At 36.4% G+C, this 13,350-nt stretch overlaps 1 protein-coding gene across 2 annotated transcripts in view; it reads left to right on the forward strand.

Annotated features, from left to right (window-relative positions):
* tjap1 (tight junction associated protein 1 (peripheral)) overlaps positions 1-12,676 on the forward strand; it is a 125,664-nt gene extending 112,988 nt beyond the window's left edge. For both annotated transcript variants that reach the window (XM_041789984.1, XM_041789983.1), the window contains exon 11: positions 10,687-12,676. In XM_041789984.1, coding sequence (XP_041645918.1) covers positions 10,687-11,349 — 663 coding nt within the window. In that variant the 3' untranslated portion in view covers positions 11,350-12,676. The remainder of the gene's footprint in view (positions 1-10,686) is intronic.
* The last annotated feature ends 674 nt before the right edge of the window (positions 12,677-13,350 follow it).

A 13,350-nucleotide genomic window follows, 5' to 3' on the forward strand; every position in this document is an offset into this window, starting at 1 on the left:
TACATTATTATTATGTTCTAATACTAATAGTATTTATACAGTATTATCTAGTGATTCTAATAATCTAATTAAAGCTGCAAGCAGCGATGACGAGCTCTCGCAACCTGCTGCACGTTGGGGTGTTTTGCGACCCCAGGTTTATGGCAACCATTGGGTGCCAGCAACAAGGTGCGCTGCACCCATACAGTATGTTGACATTGCAACACTCACACTTTCACAGAAATGGAGGGTGATCCCCCTTATTAATATCCAGAGCTTGCCATTACTTTGGCAGTCAAACAAATGGGTAGGAGGAATGCATCATGAAAATTTTGAATGCAGCTCCAAATCATAAACAAACTACTGTATTGTCAACTTCACAGCTCCCCTCTCTGCTCTGCGTGGCTCAGCCGCTCTTTCTCTTGTATTCTTGCAGCCTCACTCCCTCTCCCTCATGTTGGCACTCATTCCGCAGGAGAAAAATGACAGTGTGGCTAAAAGTATTAACTGATTGTCTTCTGAATGTTCCAGTCATTGGTGATGAAGATAGATCAGAGGAGTATAAAGAGATACAGATGTGTACATGTTTGTTTCATTATTTTTTTCAGTTCTTTTATATCTCCTCTCAGTTTGTCATTTTCTTTATATAGATAAATAAACACATACAAACTTTGTACTGTGTTGTTTGCTGTTTGGACCCTGTCCAAAATAGTATTGCAGTATTTTGTATCATCACAACATGGCAGCGTAGCCTTCATTTTAGTTCTATTAAGAGAAGAGGGACTTTTAAAACTTTCAACATGCAAAATAAAAAAAAAAATGCTGTTGTTTAACAATATAAATCGAAGAGGCCTAATTGTAGGTCCTGAGATGACATACAGGCTTAAGCATTTTCAAATGCCTTGGTAATATGTACTCCAGGGGCTGATAAGCAAGGCCCCCCGAAAACACCAAGGGAAGTCATCTCAGATTCTCACTGTGAATTTTTGTTGCAGGTTTCAAGACTCTGCAAGTTTTCTAAACCCAGAATAATTCTACTTTCTGTTCATGGTGAAGAAAAATTCACCATGACCACACCCCTTTGAGTGATGAAAAGTTACAATGACATTTTTAACTATGACATGTCTTCTTACAGTGTACTTAACATGGAGGTGTTTGGATGAATTCCCCAAGAGGAATTTTGAAAATTGTGATGTCTCCAGTATGCTGCTTTTTGACCAAAGAAATCAGAATGGCGGACTTCCTGTTTGTTTTACAGCATGGGTCCAAGATGCTTTTTTTGTAGATCTTTAAATTATGTATGAGCTCAAGAATTTTCAAAAACAACATTAATATTGATCATCTTGGTTTGCCACTGAGCATATCTTTGCCAAGTTTCATGGCTCTACAAGAAGTTTAAGCTCTTCATATAAGTACTTGCTGTGTAATGGCAAAGGATCCTTCGTTGTGGCAACTAAGCTACAAGCAGCCTTGTGAGCTTTACAAATCTGATTACCCCAATGATACGGCATAAATCTAATAAAAGTTGACTGCAATATCTTCAATTTTGGAGGAATTAGAGGCAATTATACGAATACAGTTCTTCATGCTGCCAGCGGGAGGTGCTATGATTCAGAGAAAAATGTTGCATATGAAACTTGTTCAGGCAAGTAAATCCAGTAAGCACACAAAATCTAGTTAAGATATGATGATGTACAGCTGAGATATAACAGACTGTGTTTGTATGGCGAGACCTCATCATCAACATCGAAATTTGTAAGGATGCCACGCCCCCGCCCTTTGATGAAAATCCACAGATCTTTAGTACTGGCATGCTGATATGATAAATTGGGGAAAAATGTAATGTTTGTCAAAATGTGGTATGCTTTGGCTCCGCATGCTTCCATGACAGCAAAATCCAATTTTTTTGCAAGATAGCTAACTTTTAAAGGCTGCCATGGTCACGCCTTTCGACTAATGAGAAATTCCCAAATAAGTTTCTACCTAGGACATCTCTTCTTGCTCTACACCAAAGATGAAGTAGTTTGGATGAATGCACTAGGACGACTTCGTTCAAATACGACCCCTAAAATATGCCTAGTTTTACAAAAAAAAAAAAAGCAAAATGGCCGACTTCCTGTTTGAATTACAATATGGGTCCAGGAGGCTTTTTTGTGCATCCTGACATGACACATCTGCCCACTCATGTTCGAAATCCTAGGTTAAATCTGCTGGGGGGGCTGAATTTTTGAAAGGTTGTAGGGGGCGCCATTGAGCCAATAGGCCACACCCATATACAAAATGAATATCAATCATCTCAGAATACCAATGAGATTTTTTTGCGTCAAGTTTCATTGCTCTACATTTCTTACAACAATTTGAAAATCTACTTCCTCTTTCAGGGTGAACAAAATATTGCCATGGCCACGCCTTTTAATGTAGATGTTTAACCATTGTATATGTGTAAGGCCAACTCCTTGGGAACAGCCTGAGTGAATTTCAGAATGATTTGTCCAACCATTTAGGAACTGCAACGTGAAATTCAGGAGTAGTGACTTTCCATTGCCAGAGGGTGGCACTGTACAATTTTTCACAATTTCAAGTATGGATGTGTTCTGGCCTGGACTGCTATCAAGCACATGAAATTTGTCTCAGATATGACCATGTATACTAGAGTTATGACTGATTAAAATTCTTGGCTAGACAAAATGGCGACTCTTGACTTCGTCGTCCTGCCAGGCCACACCCTCTGATGAAAAGTCAATTTTATTTTTCACAAAGCTAAATCTACTTCTTAAGTCCTTCGCAAAATGGCCGACTTCCTGTTTGAATTACAATATGGGTCCAGGAGGCTTTTTTGTGCATTCTGACATGACACATCTGCCCACTCATGCTCGAAATCCTAGGTTAAACCTGCTGGGGCGGCTGAATTTTTGAATGGTTGTAGGGGTGCCATTGAGCCAATAGGCTACACCCACATACAAAATAAATATCAATCATCTCAGAATGCCAATGAGATTTTTTTTTTTTTTTTGTCAAGTTTCATTGCTCTACATTTCTTATGACCATTTCAAAAATCTACATCCTATTTCATGGTGAACAAAAAAATTCGCCATGACCACGCCTTTTAACATAACTGTTTGACCATTGTATAAGTGCAAGGCCAACTCCTCGGGAACTGCCTGAGTGAATTCCAGAACGATTTGTCCAACCATGTAGGTACTGCGATGGGAAATTCAGGAGTAGTGACTTTCTGTTGCCAGAGGTTGGCACTGTACAATTTTTCACAATTTCAAGTATGGATGTGTTCTGGCCTGGACTGCTATCAAGCACATGAAATTTGTCTCAGATAGGACCATGTATACTAGAGTTATGACTGTTTAAAATTTTTGGCGAGACAAAATGGCGACTCTTGACTTCGTTGCCCCACCAAGGCCACCCCCTCTGATGAAAAGTCAATTTTATTTTTCACAAAGCTAAATCCACTTCTTTAGTCCTTCCTGACACAAAGTGGATATCTTGGATAGTTTTTAAACTATAGCTTGCACTATAAATCTTGACATTTCCTGTCACCACTAGGTGGCGCTTTGATCTGTAAAAAATCTGACCATACAAATGGGTGCAGACCATGACCGTCAATATACCTTAGCAATATGAGTCCAGTTGGACAATGCACAGCTGAGTTATCAACTACTTCCTGTTTACTAGAAAAATATGCAAATTTGAGGGTTCGCCATGGCCACACCTTTCGCCTAATGAGAAAACCCCAAATAACTTTTCATCATCCATGTCTCATGTAGCTCTGTGCCAAAGTACAAGTAGATCGGATGAAATCCCTCAGAGGAGTTAATCCAGTTATGACCCCTGGAAAAGGCCAAAAACAGCCCCTTTTTTGCATATTTATTCAAAAATGGTTTTTTTTTTGTTGGAGATAGAGTGTGGGCCCAAGAGGCTTTTTTGTAGATCTCCCCAAGCCGCACCTGCACACAAAATTTGATGAATCTATGACAAAATCAAAGAAGGGGGCTTTAACTTTGAAAACTGTTTGGGGGCGCTACTTTTGCAATTCTGAATGATCACACAGGAAACCCAAAAAATATCAAAATTTTCACGAGACCAGATATATGTGCAAAGTGTCCTGCGAATTCATAAATATTAAGTCCATGCAATGACGGCAAATAATAGGTAAGATAATCCTGGCGAATACAATTAGATCCTCGCACCACTTGGTGCTCGGGCCCTAATTAGTATTTTCAGATGATACTGTATTACCATTATTATTATTATTATTATTAGATAATACAGTATTACTATTATTAGTAATATAAGTTTAATACAGTGTTACTATTACTAGTATTATTACTTAATACTGTAATACTAATACTAATAAAATGTTATCTAATAGTACTAATAATTCTAAAACAGTATAATCCAGTATCACTAATGACAGAAATATAGTATTATCTAATAATACAATAATATTATATTAGAATTATTAGTATTAAGATACCACTGCATTAGTATTACTGGTATAATTAGATTATTCTACAGTTCTATCAGTATCAATATTTGAAAATACTGTGTTAGAATTGTTATAATAGTATTCTAGTGTTATTAGATAACACAGTGTTACTATTATTACTATATTAGAGACTACTGCTAGAATTATTAGTATTATTAGATAACACCGTGTTACTATTATTACTATATTAGAGAATACTGCTAGAAATATTAGTATTATTAGATAACACTGTGTTACTATATTAGAGAATACTGTTAGAAATATTAGTATTATTAGGTAACACAGTGTTACTATTATTACTATATTAGAGAATACTGCTAGAATTATTAGTATTATTAGATAACACCGTGTTACTATTATTACTATATTAGAGAATACTGCTAGAAATATTAGTATTATTAGATAACACCGTGTTACTATTATTACTATATTAGAGAATACTGTTAGAAATATTAGTATTATTAGGTAACACCATGTTACTATTATTACTATATTAGAGAATACTGTTAGAAATATTAGTATTATTAGATAACACCGTGTTACTATTATTACTATATTAGAGAATACTGCTAGAAATATTAGTATTATTAGATAACACCGTGTTACTATTATTACTATATTAGAGAATACTGTTAGAATTAATAGTATTATTAGGTAACACCATGTTACTATTATTACTATATTAGAGAATACTGTTAGAAATATTAGTATTATTAGATAACACCGTGTTACTATTATTACTATATTAGAGAATACTGTTAGAAATATTAGTATTATTAGATAACACCGTGTTACTATTATTACTATATTAGAGAATACTGTTAGATATATTAGTATTATTAGATAACACCGTGTTACTATTATTACTATATTAGAGAATACTGTTAGAAATATTAGTATTATTAGATAACACCGTGTTACTATTATTACTATATTAGAGAATACTGTCAGAATTATTAGTATTATTAGATAACACCATGTTACTATTATTACTATATTAGAGAATACTGTTAGAAATATTAGTATTATTAGATAACACCGTGTTACTATTATTACTATATTAGAGAATACTGTTAGAATTAATAGTATTATTAGGTAACAACGTGTTACTATTATTACTATATTAGAGAATACTGTTAGAAATATTAGTATTATTAGGTAACACCATGTTACTATTATTACTATATTAGAGAATACTGTTAGAAATATTAGTATTATTAGATAACACAGTGTTACTATTATTACTATATTAGAGGATACTGTCAGAATTATTAGTATTATTAGATAACACCATGTTACTATTATTACTATATTAGAGAATACTGTTAGAAATATTAGTATTATTAGATAACACAGTGTTACTATTATTACTATATTAGAGAATACTGTTAGAATTAATAGTATTATTAGGTAACACCATGTTACTATTATTACTATATTAGAGAATACTGTTAGAAATATTAGTATTATTAGATAACACCGTGTTACTATTATTACTATATTAGAGGATACTGTCAGAATTATTAGTATTATTAGATAACACCATGTTACTATTATTACTATATTAGAGAATACTGTTAGAATTAATAGTATTATTAGGTAACACCATGTTACTATTATTACTATATTAGAGAATACTGTCAGAATTATTAGTATTATTAGATAACACCATGTTACTATTATTACTATATTAGAGAATACTGTTAGAATTAATAGTATTATTAGGTAACACCGTGTTACTATTATTACTATATTAGAGAATACTGTTAGAAATATTAGTATTATTAGGTAACACCATGTTACTATTATTACTATATTAGAGAATACTGTTAGAAATATTAGTATTATTAGATAACACCGTGTTACTATTATTACTATATTAGAGAATACTGTTAGAATTATTAGTATTATTAGGTAACACAGTGTTACTATTATTACTATATTAGAGAATACTGTTAGAAATATTAGTATTATTAGGTAACACCATGTTACTATTATTACTATATTAGAGAATACTGTTAGAAATATTAGTATTATTAGATAACACAGTGTTACTATTATTACTATATTAGAGGATACTGTCAGAATTATTAGTATTATTAGATAACACCATGTTACTATTATTACTATATTAGAGAATACTGTTAGAAATATTAGTATTATTAGATAACACCGTGTTACTATTATTACTATATTAGAGGATACTGTCAGAATTATTAGTATTATTAGATAACACCATGTTACTATTATTACTATATTAGAGAATACTGTTAGAATTAATAGTATTATTAGGTAACACCATGTTACTATTATTACTATATTAGAGAATACTGTCAGAATTATTAGTATTATTAGATAACACCATGTTACTATTATTACTATATTAGAGAATACTGTTAGAAATATTAGTATTATTAGATAACACCGTGTTACTATTATTACTATATTAGAGAATACTGTTAGAAATATTAGTATTATTAGGTAACACCGTGTTACTATTATTACTATATTAGAGGATACTGTCAGAATTATTAGTATTATTAGATAACACCATGTTACTATTATTACTATATTAGAGAATACTGTTAGAATTAATAGTATTATTAGGTAACACCATGTTACTATTATTACTATATTAGAGAATACTGTTAGAAATATTAGTATTATTAGTTAACACCGTGTTACTATTATTACTATATTAGAGAATACTGCTAGAATTTTTAGTATAATTAGATAACACCGTGTTACTATTATTACTATATTAGAGAATACTGTTAGAATTATTAGTATTATTAGATAACACCGTGTTACTATTATTACTATATTAGAGAATACTGTTAGAAATATTAGTATTATTAGATAACACCGTGTTACTATTAGTATATTAGAGAATACTGTTAGAATAATCATTGTTATTAGCTAATACTGTGTTTCTATTAGTATTTTAGAGAATACTTTTTTGAGTATGATACCACAAGCTTGGCACACCTATCTTTGGGCAGTTTTGCCCATTCCTTTTTGCAGCATCTCTCAAGCTCCATCAGGTTGGATGGGGAGCGTCAGTGCACAGCCATTTTCAGATCTCTCCAGAAATGTTCGATCGAATTCAAGTCTGGGCTTTGGCTGGGCCACTCAAGGACATTCACAGAGTTGTCCTGAAGCCACTCCTTTGACATCTTTGCTGTGTGCTTAGGGTCGTTGTCCTGCTGAAAGATGTACCGTCGCCCCAGTCTGAGGTCAAAAGCGCTCAGGAGCAGGTTTTCAACCAGGATGTCTCTGTACATTGCTGCATTCATCTTTCCCTCAATCCTGACTAGTCTCCCAGTTCCTGCTGCTGAAAAAAAATCCCCACAGCATGATGCTGCCACCACCGTGCTTCACTGTAGGGATTGTATTGGCCAGGTGATGAGCACTGCCTGGTTTCCTCCAAACATGATGCCTTGCATTCACGCCAAAGAGTTCAATCTTTGTCTCATCAGACCAGAGAATTTTGTGTCTCATGGTCTGAGAGTCCTTCAGGTGCCTTTTGGCTAACTCCAGGTGGGCTGCCATGTGCCTTTTACTAAGGAGTGGCTTCAGTCTGGCCACTCTACCATACAGGCCTGATTGGTGGATTGCTGCAGAGATGGTTGATCTTCTGGAAGGTTCTCCTCTCTCCACAGAGGACTGCTGGAGCTCTGACAGAGTGACCACAGGTTCTAGGTCACCTCCCTGACTAAGGCCCTTCTCCCCCGATCGCTCAGTTTAGACGGGCGGCCAGCCTTAGGAAGAGTCCCGGTGGTTCTGAACTTCTTCCATTTATGGATGATGGAGGCCACTGTGCTCACTGGGACCTTCAAAGTAGCAGAAATGTTTCTGTAACCTTCCCCAGATTTGTGCCTAGAGACAATCCTGTCTCGAAGTTCTACAGAAAATTCCTTTGACTTTATGCTTGGTTTGTGCTCTGACATGCACTGTCACCTTATATAGACCTTATATAGACAGTTGTGTGCCTTTCCGAATCATGTCTAATCAACTGACTTTACCACAGGTGGACTCCAATGAAGCTGTAGGAACATCTCAAGGATGATCAGTGGAAACAGGATGCACCTGAGCTCAGTTTTGAGCTTTGTGGCAAAGGCTGTGAATACTTATGTTCATGTGGTGTCTTAGTTTCATATTTTTAATAAACTTGCAAGAATTTCAAAAAACTTTTTCACATTGTCATTATGGGGTGTTGTGTGTAGAATTTTGAGCAAAAAATAAATTTATTCCATTTTGGAATGAGGCTGTAACATAACAAAATTTGGAAAAAGTGAAGCATTGTGAATACTTTCCGGATGCACTGTAAGACCATACAAAAAAAAATACACAAATCTTCTGGATGAGAATGTGACGTCACCTGCCAACAACCCCCATGTGAACGTACACACCTGGAAAATGACGACTGGATGACTCACTAAATTTCACAATATAATACAATATAAACAATCCCTTACATACCTTAGTCCACTCATAAAGGGCATAATATAAAATTTCACACAAAGTCCTGGTTTCCAGTATTATGTAATAATACTTAAAACAGTAATACAGTATTATCTAATAACACTAAAAATAGTACTACAGTGATATATAATAAAACTAATAATAGCAATACAGTATTATTAGATAATACTTATAACAGTCATACAGTATTATCTAATAACACTAATAATTGTACTACAGTGATATATAATAAAACTAATAATAGCAATACAGTACTATTAGATAATACTTATAACAGTTGTACAGTATTATCTAATAACACTAATAATTGTACTACAGTGAAATATAATAATACTAATAATAGCAATACAGTATTATTAGATAATACTTGTTTCTCCTCTCTTAACAATAGATCGATTTTATGAATAGGCTTTTTATGTTGACTGATCAATTAAACGATCTCGTTCAGTGACTCCGGACTGGTCTAGCCTCAGGCCCATGATCCAATCCTAAATGAGAAACCATGACCCAAATCTCTGAAAATTCTAACCAATGAAATTTATTTATTAAAAAGTGTTGCAGTGTAGAGTTTTGATTGAATAAAGAGACAGGACAAAACATAAGTGTTCAAAAGTTACATTAAGACATGAATATATTTTCACTGCATTTTCTACATGTCATTTCATTTGATACTGATTTGAGAAATTAACAAATGATCATGGGGACTCATCCCTGATGACTCAAGATAAAGTGATAGATAAGTTGAAATCTAAAGAGAACAAATCCATCTACTTATCTTGGCAATACAATTAATTAGTTAATTGAAATTAAAACCACATGGATGTTTGTTCATGTTGATCCTCTGTACACTGTTTCTTTTTGTCATCTACATTTGGAACTCACTGAAAAAGCTCTGTAACACACTTTTGGGAGCTGACCCACCAGCTGATGTAGGGAACTCAGTATCAAACACTTCTTTAATTAAAATTAGTGCTTAACAATGCAAAATCTTTTTTTAGGCCAATTTCCATTTTGTGTTTAGCATCAAGATAGTATACTCAGTACACTAGTAGTATACTCAGTGCAGTAGGTTATGGTTGAGTCACTAGTTAGAGTTGCAAGGAGCCCCTGGTTGGGCTTTGGATGTCCCAAGGGCCTAATAACTGCTGGAGGTCACTGGGTGTATAAGAAGGTGTGAAAGAAATGCAGTGGAGCTTGACTCTGGGCACCCTTCTCCCTTCCCATCCAGCCCTAAGTGGTGGCTCATGGAACCTGTGATGAATCAGCACCCTACATGCCTAAAACTCATGCTCATGACTGTACATACTGGCCTTTAGGATTGTCTTCAATTAATTGCCAGCAAAAATGATTTTTCTAAATGCCCACCTCTCCACATTCAGCAGGTCTGTATGGCTGATATATATCAGCTGTAGATATTGGCAGAACTTTCCAGATCTTCTAATACAACAAATAACATTCTAAGTTATTTTCAGCTGTTGCTGATATTATCATGGATCCTTGCCTTTGAAACACATCAGCATATCAAGTATCATGCTATAGATCCCAGAGCCTGTCTGATGTTAACTGGAATGCTGTGATGAGTCTTTAGAGGGTAGGTTTGGGACCTACTGTCTGCCTGCTAAATCTGATATGCTTTGTATTTTTACACCTGTAACCTGTCCTGGATCAATCCTAATCTATTACAAAGGTTTTTATATTAATAACTCCCCCTTCTCCCTCAGGCTCCCAGCGTCCTGGCCAGCTCTGCGAGCTCAGAGGAGGACCTGCTGGCCAACTGGCAGCGAATGTTTGTAGAAAAGATGGCACCATCCAGCGAGAGCTCAGTGGTCCACCGCACTTCGTTCAGCAGTCAAACGGCTCAGGAGCTGCAGAGGAGGAGGCAGACACCAGGAGGTGGGACTTCCTCCTCCTCTGATCGCCACAGAGCAGCGTATTCAGACGGTGAGGAGGGCTCGTCAGCACGCAGCTGGACGCCTAGTCGTGGCTCCAGCCTGGACACCGACACCGACACTGAGCAAAGGTCTGGCAGGAGAGGACGCTACAGCATTGGGGATGGCTCCACAGAGGAGGGCAAGAGGTTGCTTATGAACCTGGAGGATGACGGCGGCAGTGGGGACACTGCCGTCACCGTGGAGACCAGCCCAGCTGACACCCGCAGGAATGATTTTGAGGAGGAGGACGCAGAGAGTTCAGCCGAGGAGAGAGACGTCCTCCCACACGACCTGCCCGTCATCTCACCACGCCTCCTGGACTTTGACTCAGCCCACGCCTCTGCCGCCCCTTCACAGCGACCACAGAAGAGTCCGAAGAGGATGGGTGTGCACCACCTGCACCGCAAAGACAGTCTGACCCGAGCCCAGGAGCAAGGCACTCTGTTGGACTGATGCTCGCTCTCCAGAGCCTGAGAAAGCCTTGCTCGCCCCACACTGTGCTCCATCAGCTGCTGTCTGTTTCATGGCCACTGGCCTGTCTGTACGGGGTCAGAGGTCAAGCCCATCAGGATATAGCCATACCTTACCGTATGCTGCCGAGCTCACTGCGTGTATGTTCGTTTGTGAGTGAGCGAGTGTGTCAGACCGATCAGTTTTGATATTGATCAGCTCTGGATCAATATGTAGGCTTCTGTATCAGTGATTTGAACCCAGTCAATCAGCTGATCAGACAGATTGATAGGTAAATAAAGAGATTTATTTTTGTGTATTAAAATAAATTCTAACAGTATTTTTAAAGATAAGAGTTTTAGAAAAATACTCATTCTTCAAAATTAAAAAAAAGATTTTAAAAAATCATTGATCAGTCAAAAGTATGTGGACCGGCCCGATCCACAGGATGTTAAAGGAATGTTGTGTTCTGCAGCAGAGTTCCACATCTTTCATTTCAGGAGATCCAATACGTCAAAGACTGAAAATTCAACAGTGTTAAATCAACTAGAAAACTTCTATTCAAATTCTCAGAACTATCCAACAGAATTGGGTTGGTGGAGTCGACGTACTTGAGGACATTTAGTATAAAGTTTGTCAGCATACTTATGGATGGGATGGTAGCCGGCATACGAAGCCTTTAAACAGAACTCATGAAGTTGTTAAGTTGTTCTGTGAAGTCAACATGAAACCAAAAGATGCAGAGCTCCGTAGCTCTGTATTTGGCTAAAAAACTGAAGTCACCGGGGTTCAACATATCTTAAAGTCCCTGTAAAGCAAAATCAAAAATGTAATCCTGAACACACAGGATATGTTGGAACAAATATGCTGTAAATGTGTGAACAGACTGAGAGCTAAATGTGATTATACTATGGATTTAGTCCAGCAGAAATATGGTCACCACTTTAGAGGCTAATGGGCTAAATGTAGGACAGTTGCATAATCTGGCCTCCCTAACGCTACAGCCATATTCAAGTGCAGTGTGTTGTTGAGTTGGCTAACTATGCCTACCTCATAGATACTTGAAGGTAGGTATGGGAGGGTTGCTAACAACGTAATGATAAAAACTGTGTAAATTTTACCTGCAGATTCTGCCTCTCCCTCACTGACACAGAAATGCAGATTACCTTTATGTCAAGGGGAAGGCTGTTTGCTGGAATGGTTGTCTCTGTGTCACCTGAGCCTATCACTGCATGCATTAACATCTTAACTTGCTGAAGGTCTGTTTTACTGATATCCTCCTGTCATAAGTCCAGGATGATTAAAAGGAAAGGGCTGTGGTTCTGTCTTTACTTCCTGCTCTCTGCTAGTGTCACTATGCTAAAGTTCTGGTTCCTTTCGGATGATGACATGTTCTATTTTCACCAATTTTTTCACAGTAAATGTCCCCATTTCTGATGTTAATGAAAGGTGCTTATTTTGAAGGAGCAATATTAGGAAATTGGATGAATTCAGCAACAGCTTAATAACTCAGACATCTCCAGTGTTAATTTTTTTTCTGGCTGGTACTATGACTAAAAATGTTAGTTGATGTTTTTCCATGAGGAAGATGAGACTAAAGGCCTGAGCACATTAAGAGCAATGCTATAAAAGACATATGGGGCGCAGGTAGTACTTGGGCGGCCTGGATTCAAGTCCGGCGTGCAGCCTCTTTCTGGTGTATCTCATCCCCACTCTCTCATCTGTATTTCTGACTCTATCCGCTGTAAATAAACACATAAAAGCCGAAACTATAGCTTATCTAACAAAAAAGCCAGAAATGTGAATTATGGCATTCCTTTCCATGCACATCAGAAGCAACAACATTTTTAAAAAAGTTAAGCACTTAAAAAAAAACATTCAAGCTGCAATTTTACAGAGTGTTATCAATTCTTTGGTAAACTCAATTTGGTAAATAGAGTTAGAGCTAAAATATGGCTTTTGCCCCTCTGTCCTCTGTTGACCTGAGGTTAGCTTTGTTTCTTT

The sequence above is a fragment of the Cheilinus undulatus genome, linkage group 6, assembly GCF_018320785.1.
Source record: "Cheilinus undulatus linkage group 6, ASM1832078v1, whole genome shotgun sequence".
Classification (NCBI taxonomy): Eukaryota; Metazoa; Chordata; class Actinopteri; order Labriformes; family Labridae; genus Cheilinus; species Cheilinus undulatus.